The sequence below is a fragment of the Rhinatrema bivittatum genome, chromosome 6 (genome assembly GCF_901001135.1).
Source record: "Rhinatrema bivittatum chromosome 6, aRhiBiv1.1, whole genome shotgun sequence".
In the NCBI taxonomy this organism is placed as follows: domain Eukaryota; kingdom Metazoa; phylum Chordata; class Amphibia; order Gymnophiona; family Rhinatrematidae; genus Rhinatrema; species Rhinatrema bivittatum.
In genome coordinates, this window is record NC_042620.1 from 351779420 (window position 1) to 351804664 (window position 25245).

At 45.1% G+C, this 25245-nt stretch overlaps 1 protein-coding gene across 1 annotated transcript in view; it reads left to right on the forward strand.

Annotated features, from left to right (window-relative positions):
* MAP7D3 (MAP7 domain containing 3) overlaps positions 1-25245 on the forward strand; it is a 948456-nt gene that overhangs the window by 718191 nt on the left and 205020 nt on the right. The window contains 1 exon segment of the mRNA XM_029607816.1: positions 21794-21847. Coding sequence (XP_029463676.1) covers positions 21794-21847 — 54 coding nt within the window.

The window sequence follows — 25245 nt, forward strand, 5'->3', positions numbered from 1 at the left end:
GAGTAGACACAGTCGCAGCTGTCTGCGACCGACGGTCATAACACTCTCATTGAAAATGCTTCACTCCTTGAAGGAAACTAGATACATCCAGATGAGATAAGTGTCTGCCCATCAACTGGCCTCTAACATGCAATAGCCACTACTTGCACCTTTAGGGAGTAAAGAGCTGACCCTTACCCAATCTCTGCCTCCCCCTTGCAGGAATTCTTGTAACCCATTGCAGGCAGAAGGTAGGGAATTACCTTAACAGCACTGCTTTGGTTTCTGATACCTGTTTGTCTTACTTTTATATAACTGGTCTCTTACATTCTTTGATTGGAATTCTAAGTTAGCCAGCACCAAAGCTCCTCGTGCCAAGATGTTCTTAACTGAGCACCAAACCTCAAACAACTTCCAAAATTTTCATATATGCCAAGGATGTGGAAATTTTCATGTACCCCCTAAAAGGTATTTGCAACCTTCTGAGAGCATCCCTTGTCTGACAGATAGCCCTCTCAAGGGCCAAGCTGTAAGACAATACCAAGTTGGATCCACATGAACCACCAACACCTGAACAGTAGGATCTTTTTCTTTTTTTTTTTTCTTTTCTCTTTATTAACTTTTTCAAAATGTACATCAAGAAATCTTTCTCAACATGCATATATATGTATACAAAGTATTCTTCATAATTATAAGTGCTCAAGAAATATCAAATCTCAGATATACAATATTAAGTCCACAATACAGACTCCAGGAATAGCTATTAAACCCAATTATCAATTATTTTCATATATTAAGGAGAAAAATTTAAAACTAAAACTAGCATCGGCAGGTGCTACTATTATAACTATGAGGTGGTATATTCTCAGACATACTAAGGCTTCGGCAACTGAATATCCGAAACTCATTCAGAACCCTCTACGTGTTTATCACTCAAGAACTGTGTTAGCTGTGAGGGTGTAAAAAACAAAAAAGATTTATCTTTAAATTTAACAAACCATTTGCAAGGGAATTTAAGTAGGAATGATGCCCCTATCCGTAAGACCTGAGGTCTCAGCAATAAAAATTGCCTTCTTTTTTTTTGTGTAGTTTTAGAAACATCTGGATACACTCTAACTTGCATTCCCATAAATTTTTCAAGTCGATATTTAAAGAAAAGCTTCAACACCCATTCTTTGTCCATTTCTAGTGCAAAGGTAACTATTAATGTTGCAGGTTCCACCTGGGCCTGCCGAAGTTTCCAAAAAGTCTGTTAAGTTAAACCCATTTTTTGTTTCTTTTTCCCCTCCTGTCGCTCCCAACAGTTCTTTATCATCTCGCAAGATTAGTCTATTTGATTCTCCTCTTCTTATTTCTTTAGCTGGTATATAAACCGCCCGCACAAGTGGTGGAAGTTGCTCTTGTCTCACTTTCAATATTTCTTGAAGGTACTTATTAAACATATCTCTTGGCAACATATGTGGAATTTTCGGAAAATTCATCAAACGCAGATTTTTATTTTTTAAAGTGTTTTTCCAAATTTTCTATTTTACCAAGTAATGCCAAATTATCTTTTACCATTAACTCATGCTTGACTTTAATAGATTCTAATAAAGGTAATTTCTCAGCATCATGTTGATGTAATACTTTAACAGTATTTTCCAGCATTTTAATATGAACTTCATGGTTTTGCATATTTGTTACAAGGGGCTCAGTTCGTGTGATATCTAAATTACCAAGTCTCTCCATTACTTCCCACAATGATTCCAACGTTATCTGGGCAGGTTTTTGTAATGAAAAAGTAGGAATAGACAAACTTAACTGTTGGGGTGTTGATGAACTTCCAGGCATACTCAGTCCGGTTGAGCCTCTGTCTGGGCTACCTAAGGCCGCATCCAGCCCTTCGGGTCGATCTTCAATGCTGTCCTCTCCCGAATTGAGACTCCCTGGCCAGGTGCATCCCGCAGCTACTTCGGCCCGCGTTGCTTCCGGGTCTCCATCCGGGTTTCGCAGCGACGCAGGGTTCCTCGGTGCCTCCCTCATCATCGGGGATAGAGTGGTTTCTGAGTCCGGCAGGGAACTTGCTTCCTCCAACTCAGTTCCCGGATCCTGCGACTCACCTCCCGATATCGAAGCAACTCTTAGAACGTGGGCATCCATCGGGCCGGTTTTCGGCATCTCAGGGATATCCCCAGGGATGGCTTTCTCCCTGGCTCTTATCCAGTCAACTAAGTGCACAATAAATTTGATTTGGTCGTGGTTATAATAACTTCATTTATTTTAAATGGTGACTCCTTCTTTACATCCCACACAGATAAGGCATACAGTTTAACAGCAGTCCCCGACACGGTCCCGTGTTTCGCCTGTCGGCTGCTTCGAGGGGATTCTTAGTATATCTATAACATAACATAGTGACATTAAGACCAAATTCTAAACATAAAGGCTATCCGAAAAACAGACGAAATTCAGACGAAATTCTGATGTCACATACCTTAGTGGTTACAATCTTACAGGTCTGCAGGAGCACAATGACTCTGCAGCATTAGCTCAATATAAACCTTCACTCTGACTGTTTGGCGCTCAAAACGGCATTCAGCACAGATACCCGTGATTACCCAATTACCCAACATTCCACAGATGTCAGATCAAAGTCCCTAAAAAGTCATTGTGTATATAGCTCCAGAATTCACAAAAAATGATGCCACTCCAATTCAGCATTAAGTCCATTAGGAGCTAGAGTGTTTAAACTAAAAATCCACTTCTGTTCCCTTTTAATTAGAATCGAGGAAAAATCACCTCTTCTACTCGGGTTCGATACCACATCTCTCCCTGTGTTTATATTAGACTTATGTTCGATTATCCTTGTCTTAACTTTTCTCATGGTTTTGCCTACATATAGCTTGTTACATGGACATTTAATGACGTAGACCACTCCTTGTGTATTACAGTCTGAATTAGCAAATAATCCAAATATTTTGCCTGTGGTTGGATGTGTAAATTCTGACAAGGTTGCTGTGTGTTTACACACAGAGCAATGGTCACATAGTTTGTGTAACCCCCTCTCTCGTGTACTGATTTGCTGTGTAAATACAGAGTGAACCAACCTGTCTTTGATATTGCGGCCCCTCCGATATGTAAACCGTATTGTACTTCTCAAAAATGCATCCAACTTCAATTCATTCCAATACTTTCGGATAATTCTAGATATAGCATTACTGATTGTTGAAAATGGCAGAATACAGTTAGTTGTTGGAGTATCATCTTGCGAATGAGGTATAAATAATAGGTCCCTATTCACGTTATACGCTCTTTTAAATGCCCGTTTCAAAACTTTACTGGGGTATCCCCTCTGCTTAAACCGTGCTGACATCTGCTGAGCTTGACACACATAATCTGTTCTGGTTGAACAAAGCCGTCTCAGCCTCAAAAACTGACCTGTGGGAATGTTATTCTTCAAATGGTAAGGGTGAAAACTATCATACGCTAAGAGAGTGTTTCTTGTCCGTCTCTTTACGGTAAATTGTTGTGTAGAATTGAGCGTCTTGATAGATCACCATAACATCTAAAAACGATATTTTATGACGATCTATGACAAAGTTGAACTGTAAGTGGGGACTCAAATTGTTTAACCAATCAATAAATAAGAAAAATTGAATCTCTGTACCACGCCAAATCAACAATATATCGTCTATATATCTAAACCAATGGGCTATCAGAAGTTGCCACTCAGACGTGTAAACAAAACGTTCCTCAAAATCAGCCACGAATAAACAAGCTAAACTGGGGGCCATGGTGGCCCCCATAGCTGTGCCTTTAATTTGCTGATAGTATTGGGTTTTAAATGAAAAGAAATTGCGTGTCAGTGCTATCTTGGCCAATTCTACCAAGAATTGGGTTGGTGGCCGTAGCTGCGTGACCCTAGTGTTCAAAACCTTCTCTATGACTATTAAAGCTTCGTCCTACGGGATATTGGTGTATAGAGAGATAATATCCATTGTTACTAATAAACATGAATCAAGTGTAGGAGATATTTCAGCCAACAAAGAAATTAAGTGAGCTGAATCTCTAACAAATGATTTAATGTGTGGCACGAACGGTTTCAGAAATTTATCCACAAATTTGGATAGAGGTTCCAATACTGAACCTATCCCGGACACTATAGGGCGTCCCGGAGGGTTAACCAGTGTTTTATGTATCTTTATGGACTATATAAAATACTGGTGTTACAGGATATTCCACTATGAGAAAAGCAGACTCTTTAGACGTTATAATTTTTGCATCTTCTGCCTGCTGAACTATGTGTTTTATCATATCTTGCAATTCTTGTGTCGGGTTACATAACAATTTTACATAAAAAGTTTCATCGCTGAGTTGGCGTACCACTTCATTCTCATAGTCACTGGTGTTTAAAATGACAATCCCTCCCCCCTTATCCGCTGGTTTTATAGTAATCCGTGGATCATCCCTTAATGCTTTCAAAGCCACATTTTCCTCCCTAGATGTATTATAGTAGGTATACCTTCTATTACATTGTAATGCAGTAATGTCAGATCGTACCAATCTTTCAAACAACACTAGGGACGGATCAAAGGGTCCCGGAGGGTTCCATTAGATTTGGGGTGTACAATAGATATATCATAACCAGTAGGTGATTCCATAAAGAAGGCTTTGATTTTGAGCATTCTAAAAAATCTAAACAAGTGTATTGAATATCAAATCATTAGGTAACACTGTGGGTACAAAAGATAACCCTTTCCTTAACACTTGTAACTCAGTTTTAGATAAGGTCTCAATGACAAATTGAAGACAATATTCTGGTCTACTGTTTCCATGGGTCCTGATATTGTTTGGGAACAGAAGTGAATTTTAGTTTAAACACTCTAGCTCCTAATGGACTTAATGCTGAATTGGGAGTGGCATCATTTTTTGTGAATTCTGGAGCTATATACACAATGACTTTTTAGGGACTTTGATCTGACATCTGTGGAATGTTTGGGTAATTGGGTAATCACGGGTATCTGTGCTGAATGCCGTTTTGAGCACCAAACAGTCAGAGTGAAGGTTTATATTGAGGCTAGTGCTGCAGAGTCATTGTGCCTCCTGCAGACCTGTAAGATTGTAACCACTAAGGTATGTGACATCAGAATTTCGTCTGTTTTTCGGATAGCCTTTATGTTTAGAATTTGGTCTTAATGTCACTATGTTATGTTATGGATATACTAAGAATCCCCTCGAAGCAGCCGACAGGCGAAACACGGGACCGTGTCGGGGACTGCTGTTAAACTGTATGCCTTATCTGTGTGGGATGTAAAGAAGGAGTCACCATTTAAAATAAATGAAGTTATTATAACCACGACCAAATCAAATTTATTGTGCACTTAGTTTGACTGGATAATTTACGTTGTAAAGTGCACTTGGAGCTCTGGTTGTTTTGTTTGGTTTCTCCTGGCTCGCCATTTCCTGGCCGAATGGGGCATTTTAAACAAGATAAATTCTTAGGAAAAGTTCCAGAGGTAAGCGCCCCACGCTCACGATGCTAGCACTCCAACGCCATCTTGGAGTCCCCAGTAGGATCTTTTTCTGAGTCAAAAACAATGCAAGATTTGCCCACCAGGAACCATGGAGGGAACATGTAAAAAAGACCCTGAACCAGCCAGTCTTGAATTAGGACATCCAAACCAGATGAACCGCTTACCTTTCTTCAGTTGGAAAATCTTGCATCTATGCATTGCTGTTGACAGCCATCAATTCCTCCACTGGTACTCCCTGTTTGGTCACAATCTGATAGAATGCCTCCTGGGACAAACTCTGTTTCTCCAGGATCTAACCTGTTACACCTTAGAAAGTCTGCTTGTACATTGACCACTCCTCACTATATGAGTAGCAGAGAGTGCTTTAACTTGATTCTCTACCCAGTCTAACTGCAGATCTACCTCTTCTGGCATATGCTGATCCCTGCGCCCCCCCTTTCGTGAAAATACATACCACCACTTTAACATTGGCCAATAAGATTCTAACCACCTAATCCTGAAGAATGGGAGCAAACTGTAGTAATTACTGGATTACTTGTTCTTTCGGATTCCAAGTGACTTGAGCTGCTAGATCTTAACAATGAATGCTACAGCTCAAGGGATATCCAAGTTCATCTATTCAAACAGAAGATTCACGATCAACTTCCACTGTAGAAGTATCTGGTGTGGATTATCTTACAATTGATTAACAAAATGTATTCTGGTAACCTTATGATACAAATTCTTTAGTTTTTAGGGAGTATATACAGACACTTACGAGGTAATCAATCAGTTTATTAGCAGCATAAGGTAAAAACAATGTTTAAATGGTACAGATATTATTTTCTTTTCTTTGGTTTTGGTTTAGTTTTTTACTGTTTCAGTTTCAGAGCACAAGGCAGTGTAAGTAAAAGATAATCAGAACTTATAATCAGTATCTCTAAGTCCAACTCTGCATTTAGAATTATGCAACTGCCACACAAAGTAGCCCATTTGAAAGTAATTAAGCCAGTGTTCTTACCCCTCCAAGGTACTGCACAAGTCCAGGTATCTTTCTCAAAAACACAGGTAATCCAGCGAAGCCCCCTTTTGTTGATGAGAGAGAAAACCCAAAAAGTTCTCACAAACGTCTCTGTGAGTTATGACGGCAGAAAAAGGATAAGAGTTACTAATTGGGCAAAAATCTTTCAAGGGAATAATTGGCAAGAACAGCTTCTTCTTGACTACGGACCAGACTGTACTGAGTACCTGAAACTCAGTTTAGCTTGCAGGTTTTGCTGCAATAAGTTCTGGGGAGTCCGTGGAAAAATCATGGGGAGAACCCTTAGCAAAATATTTTTTCAGTTAATGTCTGGTGTCAAAGTCCATCTGGATAACTCAGAGTCCCTTTTCTCCGAGTCAGACCTCATTGAATGCTCAGTTCCATAAGGTTAAAACATTGATTCAGATTGGATGTCACCACCTCCTAAATACACTTAATTGGTGGGATGCAAATGATGTTGGCTGATTGCAGTGCGTAGGATTATTCTCATACAGGCTAATTTGCAGAACAAGTGCTAGAACAATATCCAATTTATAGCTGGATACAAACTTTTTACCCAGAGCATAATTTCACAGTTCTGGTGATAACAACTCCTCTATATGAAAAAAACAAATAGTCTTTTCTCCTCTGTGTGAAAAAAGTCTCATATAACGTTCCCAAAATCATCACATGGCTGCCAACTCCATGTTTGTATTGCTTTAGGCCTGCACTTTTTACTCAGTCTTTATGCATAGCAATAGGTGTCAGGGTCATGATGCACATACTGTTTAGGTTCACTGGAATTTACCTACACTACTTCCAGCATACCAGCTACCAAAGCAAAACTTTCCCTGGCTTACATTGTCAGAGGGAACCTCATGGAATACCTTGGAACTGAGGAGAGTAAAGCCCTCTGTAAATAATTTCATGTGCACTCCTGCCCAAAGAACTAAATCCAAGGCAGCCACCATGGAACCCAGTACCTTAAGATAAATCCATGTCATGGATCTCTGAATCCTCAAACCATGCAACTGGTTCTGCAACTTCTAGATCCTTACATGTGTTAATCGGATCCAGCTTTCCCTACTTTCTAAACTAAAACCCCCAGATACTCCAGGAATTGAGAGTGTATGGTTGCTCTTCTTGAAATTGAAAAACCTACCCCAGGTCTGCAATAATGGCATCACCGTAGCGTTCACTGATTCCGCTTCCTGTGGCTGACTTTGCTCAGATCAACCATCATCCTGACATGAATGCACTAAAATACCTTCTATACACAAGGCCTCCGCCATCACAGCCATCACTTTGGAAAAGATCTTCAAGCTGTGACCAACCCAAAAGGGAGAGCCTGACACTACTTGTTGTGTCCGTCGGTTGCTAGACGGCTTCGCCCTGTTCGCCTCACCTTCTTCACGGCTCCTCCCGCTTACCTAGAAAAGATGGCTACTGCCGCGTCTACAGCCGCCTTCTCCGGCATCCCCAGAACGGCTATGGTGCAGCCTCCCGCCATGCTCCTCCCAGGTACCTACTAGGGTGCGCGTGCGACACCCACGTCTTTATTCCAACCTTGGCGCGAACCTTGGGGGTGTTCCCCTTTGCTGACGTCACGCCATCCAGCTATATAAACTACTCTAATTTGTTAGCTTGTTGAGTTAGCAAGGACTTGATCCCAGATACGTTCCTTTCTTGTCTACACTACTCTGCAGCTTCCGTGCTGCTGCTGGAAGCTCTCTCTCTGCCCTACGGGGGTAACTGCTAACCTAGGTACCTGCTCCTTGGGGGCCCTCTGCTTTATTTCAGGTGCCTTACAGGGAACAAGTATTCACTCCTCGAGGGCCTACTCTCCCTGCCTCGGTGCCTGCTTCTTCCTGGTGGAATCGCATATCTACAGCAAACACCCAGTGAATACTCTAACTCTGTCTATCTCATCCACAGTACTTCATGGCTGGGAAACCTGCTGCGGAACCTTCCTATACCATCAGGGTGAGAAGGGCTCCCTCTGCCGAGGTCCCTAAGACTGCAACTACCAGACTGCCTCACTACTGCCACCTTTGTGGGTCTCTTCAAGCTGTACAATAAAAGAACTAATGTGTTTGTGCGTTTCTGAGTCTAGCCTGTACTGTGGTTCCTCCCGGGGCTCCTCACCGTGGGTGTGGTCATCTCCCACAGTACCCAGGGATCCACCCAAACACCGCTTAACCATAAACACTATTAGCATCCTATATCACAGCAAAGCAAGATATTCTGAAGCCCTTCTTTTATCAGGAAATGTAGATATGCCATTGTCAATCTAATGACATTAAATATTCTCCTTGTTGCACTACTACCATAACAGAGTTTCCATTCTGACATGGAGTACCTTCAAATCTTGTCAACCTGCATCAGATCCAGAATAGGGCAAAAGGTACCCCTACTACTTAGGTACCCCAAGGTAAGTTCAGTAATGACCCTGACCCCACTGAGAGGATGTGTGCAGAACCACCACTCCTATATGCAATAATCACAAAAGAGTCATCTGTATGGCTTTCTTTTCTGAACGGAGTGACAAAGGAAGCCATACATTATCTGAAATATGATGGGAAAACTCCAGAGCGTAGCTATCCCAGACAACTCCTAAGATCCACTGATTCAAGTAATGTGGATTAGGATTCGTAGGTTAGTGGGCCCTTGGCCCAAGGTGAGAGATGGTACTGCCCAAGGGGAGGAGCCCCCCTAAACCTTACCGTCAGGAGGCGAGGTCTGAGCAATTGGTGACACAGCCCATGAGTATAGGGAGAGCAGGAGACTGGGGTGTGTATGCGGTTGCCAGAATACATCCCACTAGTGGTAGAGTGCTGAGCAGGCCCTGGGGAATGCAGGCAAAGTAAGGAGGAGTGCTTGCAAGTGCGACCCTAGGGGGTGGGAGCCATAGAGAGTATCAGTACGGGAGGTATTATGAGGCTTACCCGAGAAGTGGGGAAGCCCAGGGGTCTCTGGCAGTGCAAGAGGACACTACCCCCGAGCAGCGGGGAGCGAACATAATAACAGTAAAATGCCAAGCGCTGCCCCGAGGAGCGGGGGGGGCGCAGCTCAGTCCCAAGTTCACAATGCGCTACCCGAGGAGCGGGGGTACGGCAGTCACAAGCGAAGGCAATGGCCTGCAGAGCGGAGTTCACTGGCGTTAGGTCTCTACGAAGCAGAGTGGTGAGGCAATGGCCCGCAGGGTGGGATACACCTTTGTTGCTCTCCACGAAGTAGTGAGGCAATGGTCCGCAGGGCAGGGCACACCACACTGAGTCTCCACGAAGCAGAGTAAAATGGCAATGGTCCACAGAGCGGGGTTACACCGATGTAGAGTAGTTCTTGGAGCAACCCTGAGAGCTGGGAAGATGGCAGACAGCGTCCGAGGTGCAAGGCCCCTCCAAGGAGCGGATAGCCAGAGACAGGAGCAGGGCCCCCCAAGGAGGCGGGTACCCGAGAGTGTCTCAACGCCAGGGAGCAGGAATCAGGAACCAGAGTCTGTAGCGAGATCAGCAGGATTCATCAAGGAGGGAACTTGTTGCCAAGTCGATTAGAGCCAGGCCCCGATGGTGCTTAAGAGTCCAGGTCTAGTGATGTCATCAAGGGGAGAGGGCCCCGCCCTGTCATCCTTAAAGAAGGGCCATGGAGCATGCGCGCCTAGGAAGGCCTGGAAAGAGATGTGGTCAGCAGCGTCCTCACCACCCTGGGGAGTCCGGGAACAGAGCCATGAGTGTCAGAAGCGGCTAGCCACAGCTGCAAGTCTTCCCAAAGGAGAGAAGGCAGCAACACACGAAGTAGTAATAATAGCGGTCATAACCATCCATCTAGTCTCCCACACCTTCATTAGAAGCTCCTGGAACTTTGCTCCTTCCCTTTTCCCCCCCCCCCCCCCCTCCGCCCCCCCCCCCCCCCCCCCCCCAAGACTCCATCTTTACGTCCTATCTTGGAGTTTCAGTAGGACAGAACCTACTAAAATGTCTAGACTACTGACCATCCGCTGACTTTCCTTGCACCACATGCTTGGAATCCCTAAAGTGGCTTTTAGCTGAATCTGGTAACTACTTATCCTCACGCAAACTGGGAATTTCGATTCCTTCACAGTTTCACCAGCTTTCCTAGATCTTCTCCAAAAGGATGTCCCTGAAGGAACGTTTGAACTTGGAAATTTGAATCTGCTAACCAGTTACATAGCTACAGCAAATGACAGCTACAGTTGAAGCCATATTAGTCAAAGCTTGGCCCAATTCATATGAGGCAATCTTCAAAAAAGGAACTCTTCTTCAATCTGGGCTGCATCCTGCAACACCATCTTCACACATTCCAAGGAACTTTCCTGTATGTGTTGAGACAAACGCAATCCTTTCCTAGCAACAATACCACTGTGCAGATGAGCAAGCAGCACCAAGCTAGCAGCTTCAGATGCCTGCTTAAGCACAGTCTCTATCTTCCTATCCTGAGCATCCTTGAGGACAGAGCCCCTTTCCACAAGAATATTAGTCCTCCTAGAAGCAGCACAAATAAACACATCCACCTTAGGAATTTTCAGCTTTCTCTTTCCTAAACTTTGCATATTTTTATCCCTTTTAAAATTTATCTTTTGTGTATCCATTACACAGAGATCAAATCTTTAACTGCCACATAAATGCTTTGGATGGTTTCCTTAAACTTGACATTATATAGTCATCTTTGGTAATACCAGACTCCTCTCCTTTTTCTTCCACTATGTTCATCATTCTTAGGGACTGTGAAATTATGGAAGAAAGATCTTCTTCATGGAAAAACTAAGCCATAGCTGAAACATCCTCTTCCCTAGGGGAACATTACACCTCCTCCATCTCCCTCCCTTCCACCTTCGATATAAATCCTTAAGGTCTGAAACCTCAGGAGTTCCTCCCCCTCCCAATCTCCTCTCTTGTGCTCTAGATTCCCAGAAGGAGTTTCCGGGAAGGGTTTCCTGCAGGAGAGAAACCAGAGCTGCACTTAGCCCTCTAGGAGAAAAGGTTAGATCTATTTATTTATTTATTTATTTATTTGTTTGTTTGTTTGTTTGCTTATTTATGTTCAACATTTATATGCCACTAATCAAAATTTCTTAACAATTACAATAAATATAAACACTTCACAGCTCCGTGGAAATAGAGACCCAGGAAGAGGATGGAATCACATCTCCATGTGAAGAAAAAGGAGCTACTCCTCTTGGAAACTCCACCCGGAGGAGCCAATGAGCAACATCCAAGACCACTAGAACCAGAGTTGGATGGCCCTTGCTCTGAGCTCCTATCATCTCATTGTTCCAAGATGACTACTATTCCAGCTGCATGAGCACGCACACCAGTGGGAACAGCCTACAGATGACAATGTGGCTCTCCTGGGACAGACAACTCCACATGCATCCCCTCTCCTCCCTACAAGATTATAAATATTTATCCCTCCTAGTGTCAGACAACATGATCACATGGAGTGTAAACTACTGAATGCTTCCTGAGCTCCTGAAAAGATGCCTCAATTTTCTTCTCCATCTCTCCTGCCTCAGCCCACAGTCCCTGATTAAATGGCCGAGAAAAAAAACTACAACTCATCCTCACATGGCAAACTGTTCTTCTAGTTTCCAGTTTTTTTCTTTCAAGAAGGAGAAATCATGGAAGAGGAAAGAAAAAATGGGGAGGGAGGAGAAAAAGAGAGAGCCCTGTTTCGATAATTGGAAGTCCTCTTGTCCACTGATGAAGGAAGTTCAAGACTTTACCTTAGGAGCTTCCCATCCACATTTAAATCTTTTTCTTCACCTAGCCTAACCAGGCCTCCGCTAACAGGACAGGATGCTTGCCTGTCATTAACTGGAAAAAGAGAATACTGGAAGGCTAAGATCAGAACAGGCAGAGACAAATTTGGGGTTTTGGTGCCCCTAGGCACTGTCTGTCCCTGTTACCCCCTCTCCCCCTCCTCAAAGTTGGACAACAGGGAGCAGAAGGTCTGAGGCACAGTCCCTGAGTTTCCTGTGGCAGTTCAGGATAGATTCTGTGGCAAAAAATGTAGAAATTCTGCAGCAACTGGCAAGCATTTACATCTTTTATATTACATTATAAAAATAAATAGCTTTACTGTATATTTATTAGTATAATTGTATTATGATTGGTGAAGAAAAGTGATCTCAAGTATCAGCACAGTGAGAAGACTTCAGGGATGGGAAGAGGAAAGGAGGAGGATCAGGCATAGGGTGATGGGAAAGGGGAAGGAGTGTGAGAAGGAAAGAATAGGGATGAGGAGGATGGGAGATGGATAAGATTAGGAATCTGGGATTTTTAAGAGAGGAAGGATTGGGGAAGTGGGTTCCAGGAACTGGTAAGAACGGAGAGGTAGGAAGGAAGGGAGGTTCCAGGATTTTGGGGATAGAATTCAAGATCAAGAAAAGAGGATTTGAATTGCAGTAGGATGGGAGGAGAGGTGGGAGTTGTCCCTACCATGCCCTGGTCCTGCTCCTTCTGTATCCCCTCTCTAATATCCCACCCAATATGACATCAAACCCTTCTCTCTCACATACACTGCCCCCTACCTTTGTTCCCCCCTCTCACACACAGACTTACATTCCCCAGGCTATCTCTCTCATCTCTCAGCCTCTCTTCAATGATCTTTACTCAAACGCTCCTAATATCCCAAAATGATCCCCCCTTTGCTCTGTCTGTTGCAGGCTCACTCTTCTCCTCTCCTGTTCCCTGCACCCTGAGAGGAATTAGGAAACAGAGTATTCTCTGCTGTGTGAGATTCAGCACAGCTGAAAGGCAGCAAATCTCAGCCAGTCTGCTGCCTCCCAGATTATTGCTGTCCTAGGCTCAGGCTCAATGTGCCTATTGACAAATTTAACCTGAGCACAGGAGATTATATGATGTGAAGTCTGCAAGCCTGTTAGTCAATTTCCATATACTGGTTTCGAACCATAAACCTATGCAACTGGACTGATTTGGCTGGATGAAGAGGAATTGATTTTATAGTTATTCTAATAATTGGTAATACTCATAAATACAATATTTTGCAAATTTTAAGGACCTAGTGATTATTTTTCTGTAGATAAGCAGCATGAATTAGCCATGCTGTCTGGGGACATCCTCTGTGCCACAAAGTCTTTTAGTGAGTTGTTCCTTCTTGTATCTTACCGCATTTCCCTGAGTCTCCTCAATCCGTTTTTTTCCGCACGACTGAGTACACGCAGAGCTCTCCTCCTCTGTGAGAAAAAGTGATTTTTGACAGAAAAAAGAAGAAAAACAAAAACCACAGAAAATGTCAAACATTTGATATGCCTCGTCTGCCAGGCTTTCAATTCTATGGGGTAGATTTTCAAAAAACGCGAATAGGTGTACTTTTGCTGGCGCATCAGGCGCCAGCAAAAGTACGCTGGATTTTAGTAGATACGCACGGAGCCGCGCGTATCCACTAAAATCCTGGATCGGCGCGTTCAAGGCTATGAATTCTGTATAGCCGGCGCGCGCCGAGCCGCGCAGCCTACCCCCATTCCCTCCAAGGCCGCTCCGAAATCGGAGCGGCCTTGGAGGGAATCCTCTAACGCCCTCCCCTCACCCTTCCCCTCTCTTCCTCTACCTAACCCACCCGCCCGGCCCCGTCTACACCCCCCCCTTACCTTTCTCCAGGGATTTACGCCTCCCGGAGGGAGAAGTAAATCCCCGCGCGCCAGCGGGCCTGTTGCGCGCCGGGACGCGACCTGGGGGCGGGTATGGAGGGCGCGGCCACGCCCCCGGACCGCCCAGGCCGTAGCCACGCCCCGTACCCGCCCCCAAAACGCTGCTGACATGCCCCCTAAATGCCGCGACGACCGGGCCCCGCCCTCCGACACGCCCCCCTCGGAGAACCCCGGGACTTACGCGAGTCCCGGGGCTCTGCGCGCGCCGGTAGGCCTATGTAAAATAGGCTCACCGGCGCGCAGGACCCTGCTCGCCTAAATCCGCCCGGTTTTCGGCGGATTTAGGCGAGCAGGGCTCTGAAAATCCGCCCCTATGTGTGTAGAAGATCATGTCTGCCACAGAGGGGCACGAGCGCTGCTACATCTGTTTGGGTCCCCAACCATGATCAGGCAAGTTGTAGGGACTGCGGACGCATGTCCCCACGGGCCCAATTGCAGAGGCTCCCCGCATAGTTCAACTTAGAGGAGCACCATCGGGCTCTTATGCCCCCTCAAGCTTCCACCAAATCTTCTCTGGGACCCCAACGAAAATCAAAGGCCCCTTCCCATCATTGGGCCACCTCTGCGGACCTCCCCGGTCCATCGGATCCGGCATGATACATGCCTGATCCAAATCGACGCACAGTGCAGGAGATGCGCCACCGGCACCAAAGCCGCACACTGCGTCGAAGGCATTGACACACCGACGCACCCAAAAAGCATCGACGAGGCTAAGAAACATTGACGCATCAAGTGAGCATCAGTACACTGGCGCTTCGACGCACCAGTGCACGGATGAAATTGTGTTGAAATCAGGTTCCATCGACACAGTGCTGATTCCACCACGGCCCTCTCCGATGCACCCGATGCAGTACCTTTGACACCAACGCTTCGGATGCAGCCTACTACCAGGTCTCCTAAAAAGCACTGTAGCAGACATAAAAGACCATGGGAACCTTCTTCCCTACTTATTGTGGATTCAGATGGTGGTCCATCTCCCCCAAGGATCTCTAGCAGCTCCTCGGCCTCTTCAGAGGTTTTTTTCTGGTCTTTCCATGGCCTCACACCACTGCGGAGGATCCAGTCTTCAAGACCCGCTATACGAGAAAGTCAGAAGCCCCCCAGTTGACATTGCTCAGTCCAGAGGGCCAGATAGTGATATCCTACTGGAGGCACTACCCCCAGCGGGCTTTCTGACACAACCGAGGCCACCCCCTACATCGGGCTTAGCCTCCCAAGCCATATCACAGTTCTCCATGATATTAACGCAGTTTGTCTGACCTCGGTTGAGGAATAGCAACAACTGCCATTTGACAAACCCCACGACTCTCAATTGTCCCCTGGGAGCTCCCTTATTCCAGGTCAGTAATGCAGAGAAGGAAAAAATAAAAGCTCAAACACTCCCCCAGGGGAAAGACAGCAAATACCTAGACGATTTTGGGAAGAAAGCATTCCAGTCAGTTATGTTAAATGCCAAAATACAGAACCACCAGTTCTATGAACCTTCAGGATGGGATGGGTCTCCAGATGCCCGCCTCCCTTAAGTATTCCATGATATGGAAAGAGGGTCTTTGTCACCTTCTTCGTTCAATCTACAAAGTTTTCAAGACATCGGCAAAGAGTACCGCAAATGCCATAGCGGCGAGACGTCTTGCGTGGCTATGGGTGAGTGCTATCAGAGATGATGTGCACGAGAAACTGGCAAATCTCCCCTGTCACCCGAACAACCTTTTTGGTGACAGGCTCACAGAGACCGTGGAGAAACTTAAAGAACAGAAGGTGGCAGTCCTGTCCTTGACCTCCCCGTCCGAAGGTCCTTTGTCTCGACACCATTTCACTTTGTACCGGAAGTCCAGTTACCCTCGACGCACGTATAGGCCACACTCATCCTACCAGCCTCCCTCTTACCAACCCAGCCGCCAGCAGCCCTTTCAGCAACATGGGCCATGCCAACACCCTCGTACACCTCGCCAACCTCATCATCCGGCAGATCCTCATCCCCTTAAAAACCCGCAAGGTTTTTAGGACTCTCGTCACCACTGCTACTGACACCAACTGTAGGGGGAAGACTGTCCCATTTCCTCCCAGGATGTTATGCTGTTCCATCCAACCTTTGGGTCCTAAACATAATAAAAGAGGGTTATTCCATCAATTTTCTATCTCTCTCAACCCTGCCGCACCTAGTTCCCCAAAACCATCACACGGGGACCTCTTCTTCAGGAGATCAACCATCTACTCCAACAAAGGTGCATATGAGAGTTGACTCCCTCGCAACTTCAACAGCAATTCTGTTTGCAATTCTTTCTCATTCCCAAGACGTCTGGGGAGCTTCAGCCAGTCCTGGACCTGCGCTCTCAACAAATACCTGCAGAGGGAAAAATTCAAAATTACTTCTCTCAAATCTATCCTTTCATTCGGCCCAGAGATTGGATGTGCTCACTAGATTTGAAGGATGCATATGCTCATATACCAATGCATCCCAAGTCCTGGCTCTTTCACGGCAAATGAGAGACACTTCCAGTACACTGTACTTCTCTGTTCGGCCTCTCCTCCACCCCCAGAGTCTTCACAAAATGTCTAGCAGTAGCGGTGGCACACCTCCATCGACAGGGGTTTCAAATATTTTCTTACCTGGACGACTGGCTACTGGCAGCCCCCAACTACTCTACCCTGCGAGACAATCTACTCCGTACAATATCTTGCCTAGAGAATCTTGGCCGCCTGATAAACTACGAGAAGTCAAATCTGCAACCTACTCAAACCTTGCAATTCATCATAGCTCATATCGATACCATTCAGGACAAAGCCTTCCTGCCACAGCCTGCAGCGCTTGCTCTGACCACACTGGCCAGTCGCCTCCTAGAGAGTACAACAGCTCCAGCTCGCCAAATCCTCACCATTCTGGGACACATGGCAGAGTCCATCTGTCGTCCTGCATACGCGACTACATATGCGTCATTTGCAATGGGGCCTGAAGACTCAATGGACTCAGTTCCTCAACCCCCTCTCCACTCCTATCACTCTGACAGCCAGCATGAAGATAGATCTACAGTGGTGGCTAACACCACCGGCGCTGACGAAGGGCTCACCTCTGCGTTCCCCTCGACATCAGAAAGTGCTCACCACAGGGGAGAGAGCAGGAGAGGGAGGGGCTGTCGGCCACCTCTCCCCGAGCGACCTGGCGGAGAAAAAGGACTTTCTTATTGACATCTCCGGCGAAACCTGCAGGTTTTTGTTGCCTAGAGAAGCCCTTGAAACCTTACATCTGCGGCAGAGAGGGACGCTGCCGCATACGTCACAGGGGGCGTGGCCACGGCATTTAAATCGGTACGTGGCGCGCTTTAGACCCGGGGAGAGAGCAGGAGAAGGAAGGGCTGTTGGCCACCTCTCCCCGAGCGACCCGGCGGAGAAAAAGGACTTTCTTATTAACATCTCCGGCGAAACCTGCAGGTTTTTGTTGCCTAGGGAAGCCCTTGAAACCTTACATCTGCGGCAGAGAGGGACGCTGCCGCATATGTCACAGGGGCGTGGCCACGGCATTTAAATCGGTACGTGGTGCGGCGCTGTGACGCCGCCGGCGCGACGCCTAAGCCACGCGTGCCGAAGGGGCGCGCAGCTTGGTCCGGCTTAGTCCGGGTGAGTTTGGGTGTTTGGCCAGGAAGTCTGTGTCAGTGAAAACTCTTTTTCGTGGATGGGGAAGAAGAGAAAAGGAAGGACATTGACCTCATCACCAGTGCCCCAACAACGCACCGGCCCAATGGATCAACATGTCGTAAGACAAAGGGTTGATCCAAATGAGGATGTGTTGGGGAGCTCATCGTTGGCTTCCCTGAGTCCTGGAGAAGGCCCTGTTTTACCACCGCAGCCAAGTAAAAGTCCATCCATTGAATTGGCGACTGAACTGGTAGGAATTAATCCTTTAGAAGTAAGCTTGGTATCCCAAGCAGAAAATCAAGGGATTGAAAAATCTTTATTAAGTGTGTTAACTGTTGATCCTATACCAGTTCTTACTCGTAGCATTGTCACGGATTTGCCCCCTGACAATGTTACCTTATCTGATTTGTGGAAAGCAATTTCAAATTTGGATAATAATATTACCACTATGAATAGATCATTGTCAGCTGTGATAAATGCAAATACAGAGAAAATTAATGAACAAGGGACAAAAGTATCAAAGTGTGAAAAAGATATATTTGATTTGAAGGAGAAAATGCAAATTGTTCAGTCTTCAGAAAATACCTTTATGTGTGATAGTTTAAGTATTCACAAAGAACTTGAGCGCATGGAAAATTTTTTGAGATTAAAAAATCTAAGGTTAGTAAATTTTCCTATAACTCGTCTTTTGTCCCCTTTAGAAATGTTTAAAAATTTTTTGAGGGAAGTATTAATGTATAAAGATGAAGAATTTCCTATTTTGTCTAAAATATATTATTTTAGAAACAAAAAGGAGAGAAATATTCCCAGTGGTGCTCAGGAGTCTCCTCCAAGTTTGGGAATATCAACCTTCTTGGAGGAGTCCCTGGATATAATTGAGAATAGGGCGACTCTCTTTATTTCCTTTATATCAGAACAGGACAAAGATAAACTATTCAAAAGTTTTTTACAAACAAGGATGTCTCCTTTTGCGGATATAAGATCCAGATTTTTCCGGATGTCGCCAGAGCCACCCAAGCAAGGAGAAAAACTTTCCTAGCACTGAAACATCGTGTGGTGGCTCTGGGGGCAACTTTCTTTTTAAAATTTCCCTGTTTTTGTTATATAAATTATAAGGGGAAAAGATTTGGGTTTATAGATCCAGTTCGTTTGGAGACATTTCTTTTGGATAAATCAGTATCTGAAATTGAAAGATTAGAGGTAAAGGGCCTTCAGGAAAATTAGATATTCCATTCTCCTTTTATTTGTAATTTTTGTCTAATGGAAGTCCCAAGCAAGATAATAGGGACTATACTAGATGAATAATTTTGCCTTAAAAATATGGTAATATTCTCCCCAATTATGTTTTATGTATTGCAATAATGATTACTTATATTTGTATACGTAAAAGTTTGCTTTAAATATTGTCATACATATTTGTAGAGTATTGCTTGATGTAACTGCTAAAAGTTAATAAAGAATAAATTACAAAAAAAAAGAAAGTGCTCACCACAGATGCCTCCCCCACAGGTTGGGGAGCCCATCTCACCAGCCTACAGACTCAAGGGCAATGATCCCAAAGGGAGCGGGCCCAACACATAAACCTCCTGGAACTTCGGGCCATCCGCGATGCCCTTTGAACCTTTGAGCGGGCCCTCCGAGGCCAGATTGTCATGATCCACACGGACAACCAGGTTGTCCAGGTGCTCTACATAAATAAGCAAGGAGGGTCAGGTTCCTGGAGCCATTGCAGAGAAGCTGTTGAGATCCTGGAATGGGCACACAACAGGGGAATCTCCCTACAGGCCACATACTTATCCGGAATCAACAACTCCTGAGCAGACAAACTAAGCAGGATATTTCATCACCACGAATGGGAACTACATCAGGATGTAGCCAATCACATTTGGGGTCTTCCCCAGATCAACCTCTTCACAGCAGAACGCAACAAGAAGGACAAACTGTTTTGCTCAGTGTACCCCAGCCCCCACCGATTGGCACAGGATGCGTTCCTCAAAGATTGGTCGCATGGTCTGCTTTACTCGTTCCTTCCGATACCACTCATCTCTCGCACAGTCCAAAGATGCATCGAAGACAACGCGGATTTGATTCTCATTGCCCCAGCATGGGCACGACAACCGTGGTACAGCAACCTAGTTCAACTATCGACACACAAACCGATCCCCCTGGGCAACAGCCCTCAACTGCTTACCCAAGAGGGAGGATTGCTGCTTCATCCACTTCATTCATCGCTGAATCTCACTGTATAGAGGTTGAAAGGCTCGTTTTCCAAAGCCTAAACATTTCTCTTCAACTTCAAGATATTCTGGTCTCCTCCAGAAAACCATAAACTAGATCAGCGAAAATGGCACGTTATGCTTCCTGGTGTTCGGCCGAGGGAACAGATCCATTCACCTGTCCACCAGAACACCTCCTGGATTATCTCCATCTGCTTTGCAGGGAGGGCCTTGCCACTGCTTCACTTTGAGTACACCTCAGTGCCATAGCAGCTTATCACACGCCTTTCAAAGGGGAAACTATCTCTTGTCATTCCCTCTCTACGTACGCATCCTAACTTCCTACCAAAAGTGGTTTCTACTTTCCACACAAAACCAGACCATCACCCAAAGTCTCATGCAAACAAGGGCGAGCAAAGACTCCACTCATTAGACCTTAAGTGAGCACTAGCCTACTATAAAAAGCGCACTCATTCTGCCTACAGAGCCTCTCAGCTCTTTCTCTCCTTCAAGCCAAATGCACCAGGACTCCCTGTATCCAAGAGAACACTATCGTCCTGGATCTCGAACTGCATTCAATTCTGCTACCAGAAGCGTTCAGAGACCCTATCCGCCACACCCAAGGTGCATCAGGTATGTACAATGGCTGCTTCAATTGCTCACCTCCACGAAGTGCCTCTCCTGGACATTTGTAAAGTAGCCACATGGTCCTCACTGCAAACGTCCACATCCCATTACTGTTTGGATAAGCAGACTGCAGATGATGCACACATGGGACAGACTATTCTCAAGAAAGGCACCTCTGCAGCACAGCAAAACAGCTCATGAGAACTGTCCGCCTAAATTCTACTGTATTGAGTGCATTACCTCACTATGTCATGGACACATTATTAAACAATTCGCGCTCAATACTTTGGCTGGGGACTTCCAGACAGCATGGCTAATTCATGCTGCTTATCTACGGGAAAAGAGCAAGTTTGCTTTACTGTAAATGGTGTTTTCCGTAGATAGCAGATGAATTAGCCATGCTGACCCACCTGCCACCCTGGACAGTTCCGGCATTGCATCTCTCATCTTGCTTTGACACGGACTGAGGAGACTTAGGGAAACGCGGGAAGATACCAGAAGGAATACCGCACTAAAAGACTTTTAGTGATCTTTGAGAGCTCCGCCACCTAGTGGCATGGAGGATGTCCCCAGACAGCATGGCTAATTCATCTGCTATCTATGGAAAACACCGTTTACGGTAAGCGAACTTGCTCTTTTTTTTTTACAATTTCTATTTTATTCTATTCTAATCTAATTATAGGATTCTATAGTGCCCTTTGATTCCCCTTTGGGAGCGACCTGGGGACTGGCTGGCAGTTGCTAGCAGGTAGTGATGGATGTGGGATTAAAGTGTTTTAGTATATTTACTGTGATAATGCTAATTGTTTTATTATGTATTTTTAATTTTATGCTTTTTTTGTATGCTGCTGTTTATATTTATAGTAAAGAAATTGGGAGAGTTATTTTGTGGTTGTTTAATGTACTCAATCCCTTGTCTAGTGAGAGTGAGGAATAGATAGTACTTGAGATTGCATTTGGGATTGTTTACATTATTTTGTATATGTTTTATATGATGAAAACTGCTTTGGGGCCTCTTGTGTGATTCATTTGTGCCTGAATTGTAGTTTACCTTATAATAGTAGTAAAAGTTGGCACTAAATGGCACCAGAATTACATTTTTTTTTTCTATTTATGATTTCTGTTAATCTTCTAACAGAGAATTGAAGAAATAATGAAACGAACTAGAAAGACAGAACAGAATGATGCCAAAGTAAGTTTCTCTATTATCATTTCTTGTGTTCACTAGTTTGCTGTTTGTAACCTTTGGATTACTAAATTTTCAACCATTTAGTGTATTCATATTTCCAAAGTTTTTGACAGATATTTATCTTGATTTCTTTTGTATTTCTGAAAATATAATTTTCTCTTTATCTAGGCAAGCCAGTCCACACCAGTGGGTTGTGCATGCCAGCCAGCAGATGGAAACGGAGAACGACGACTCGCTGATGTCACCTCATATAGCTCTACTCAGGTACCAGCCAGTCAGTATTTCTCCGTCTCCAGCAGATGGTGGACATGCATCCTTGCTTGTGGACTTCAGCCTGCCAGGGATTGCTTGGCCATTTTGACCTCCTGTGGTGATAACATTCGCTCCCTCCCTCAGTTGAGAGTCTGGAAAATGTCAGGAGAGAAAGGACAGGAGTGAGGTGAAGGCTGTGGCCCTAGCCCCCCTCCTGTCAGGAGAAGATCTCCAGTATGTTAAGGAGGCCATGGGCTCTACCCTGCTGCATAGTCCTCTTCTCTGGGTGGTCCTTCTCTCTTCCTTCTGCTCTCTGTTCCCTGTCATTGTGACTGCTGCGGGCCAGTTCAGTCTTTTTCAGCGCCACTGTCCTGGACAGCTTTGACAAAAAAAAAAATGCATGCATCAGGCAGCACTCAGAGCAGGTGCCGATGCGCTTCCTACAAGGCTGGTCAAGGAGGCAGCTGTAATCGCAGCCACTCTGGGCCACATGGTCAAGGATTGCTGCAAGGTTATCCTTAGACTAGCTGGAATTAGCGTGGCAGTGCAGGGACATGTGGCAGATGCCAATCTGGGGGTTTGTAGGCGCTGCTGAGAAACATGGTGAGAAGTGTTTGCTCATCTCTGTATGGGAAAGAGAGAGTGAGATGACGTCGGGGGAGCAGCATAGGAAGAGGTTTCACATCTGCTCTGCATGCCATATGAGAGTCCCAGGAGGTCTCTTAGTGTTTGTCAGAGGTGTGTTGCGGTTCAGGGAAATGTCTCCTTAGGGAAATATGTCCCTAGAGGCTCCTGCTTTTACCCTGACCTACCAATCCCCTCGGGAATGGGCTCAGAGAAGGATTTTACCTACCCTGGGGATGGATCTTTCCGCTATTTTACGTTGGACCTGATCTTTATCAACAAAGATCTTTATCAACAAAGATCTTTCCGCTATATTACGTTGGACCTGATCTTTATCAACAAAGGCATAAAATCGTCTTCCCCACCAAAAAAATATGAAGGTACCCTGGTCGGATCACTCCCTGATTTCTACCTCATTCTCACTGGAAAAATCTATTGCCCCTCATACACCTACTCCCTCCTTTAACTACAGAAAATCTTGCCACCCCGACGACCTCACCAATCAGCTGACCAAACACCTTCCTGCTATAGTTCTCACCGATCCCAATACTGCCTTACAATCCTGGAATACTATCACAGAATCCATAGCCAACAAGCTCTGCCCTCTAACAACAAAAAAATCCCACCCAGACGCCTCCAAAAAACAACCATGGTTCACCGACGATCTCAGAAGGCTAAAACAATATCTAAGACAAAAGGAATCTAACTGGCGGAAAAATCCTAGTGCTAGCATACTCTCAGCCTACAAACTCACGCTACAACAATACAAGGCCTGCACCTCCAAATCAAAAAGAGACTTTTTCGCCTCCAAAATTCACAACTTAGTCTTTGACGCGAAAGCTCTATTCAACTATGTTTCCTCCCTCACTCAAATACCCTCACCAGAATGCCCTAGTAATCAAGCTCAAGCCAAAGCAGATGAACTCGCTCTCTTCTTTCAAAACAAAATCACGAATCTTCTTACTCAACTTCCCTCCAATATCGCCCCCCCCAACACCAGCTCTAATGCCTCACATCAAAAACATTCATCTAGAAATGTTTGAACTTACTTCTTCCTCCGAAATCCAAACCATGCTTAGAAGAATGAAACCATCTTCGCACCCGGCAGACCATATACCCACAAAACTTCTCCTCTCAATACCAGACACCATCTCCAAAACATTAGCGGACATCATCAACTGCTCGCTTTCCCAAGGTTCCTTCCCAGAAGACCTCAAACAAGCCTCACTCAAACCACTTTTTAAAAAACCCAACCTGGACCTAAAAGACCCCAACAACTACCGTCCAATAGCTAATCTTCCTATCATAGCTAAGATTATGGAAAGGCTTGTGAACACCCAACTTTCGGACTTCATTGAAGACAACAAAATTCTATCCGCCTCACAACATGGATTCCGCAAAAATCGGGGCACTGAATCCCTACTTACCTCCCTTACAGACCTCCTCATCTTAGGTACAGACAAAGGACAATCCTTTCTATTGATCCTTCTGGACCTTTCAGCAGCTTTCGATACCGTAAATCACGCTATCCTCATCAACCAGCTAGCTGCGATAGGTATCTCTGGTTTAGCGCTCTCCTGGTTCAAATCGTTTCTAACCAACAGAGGCTACAAGGTAAAAATCCATAATAAAGAATCATCACGCCAAGACTCGACCATCAGAGTCCCACAAGGTTCCTCTTTATCCCCCACACTCTTTAATATTTACCTCCTACCACTCTGCCGACTCCTTACCAACCTCAATTTAATACACTTTCTCTATGCAGACGACATTCAGATCCTGATACCCATCAAAGAATCATACTCAAAAACCCTCGAATACTGGGAATCCTGTCACCAAGAAATCAAAAGCCTCCTCAACAGCCTAAACCTGGTACTAAACTCTGCCAAAACTGAAGTTTTACTCATAACTCCTGACAACAATCTCACAGCCTGTCTCCCAACCAACCTACAAACCACTCATGTGAGAGATCTAGGTGTGCTAATCGACAATAAACTGAACTTCAAAGCCCACATCAATAAAACCATCAAAGACTGCTTCTTTAAACTGCAAGTCTTAAAAAGGATAAGACCACTATTCCATGCCAAAGACTTCAGAACCATCCTCCAAGCCCTCATTTTCCCTAAACTGGACTACTGCAGCTCTACTCTACTTGGCCTCCCCTCCTCATACACAAAACCACTCCAAATGGTTCAAAACGCAGCAGCCCGTCTACTGACTAACACTAGGAGAAGAGACCACATCTCCCCAGTTCTACAAGACCTCCACTGGTTACCAATCCATTTCAGAGTCATTTATAAATCCATCACCTTGATATACAAAATCATTCACCAACATACCATAATCGACCTACAAATTCCGCCCCCGTTTACACAAATCCACAAGACCGACCAGGGAAGCCTACAGAGGATGCCTCATTGTTCCACCCACGAAAACCACTAAGCACAGCACCTTAAGAGACCGAGCCCTTTCCACAGCAGGACCACCGTTATGGAACTCCATCCCTCCAGATCTCAGAAACGAAC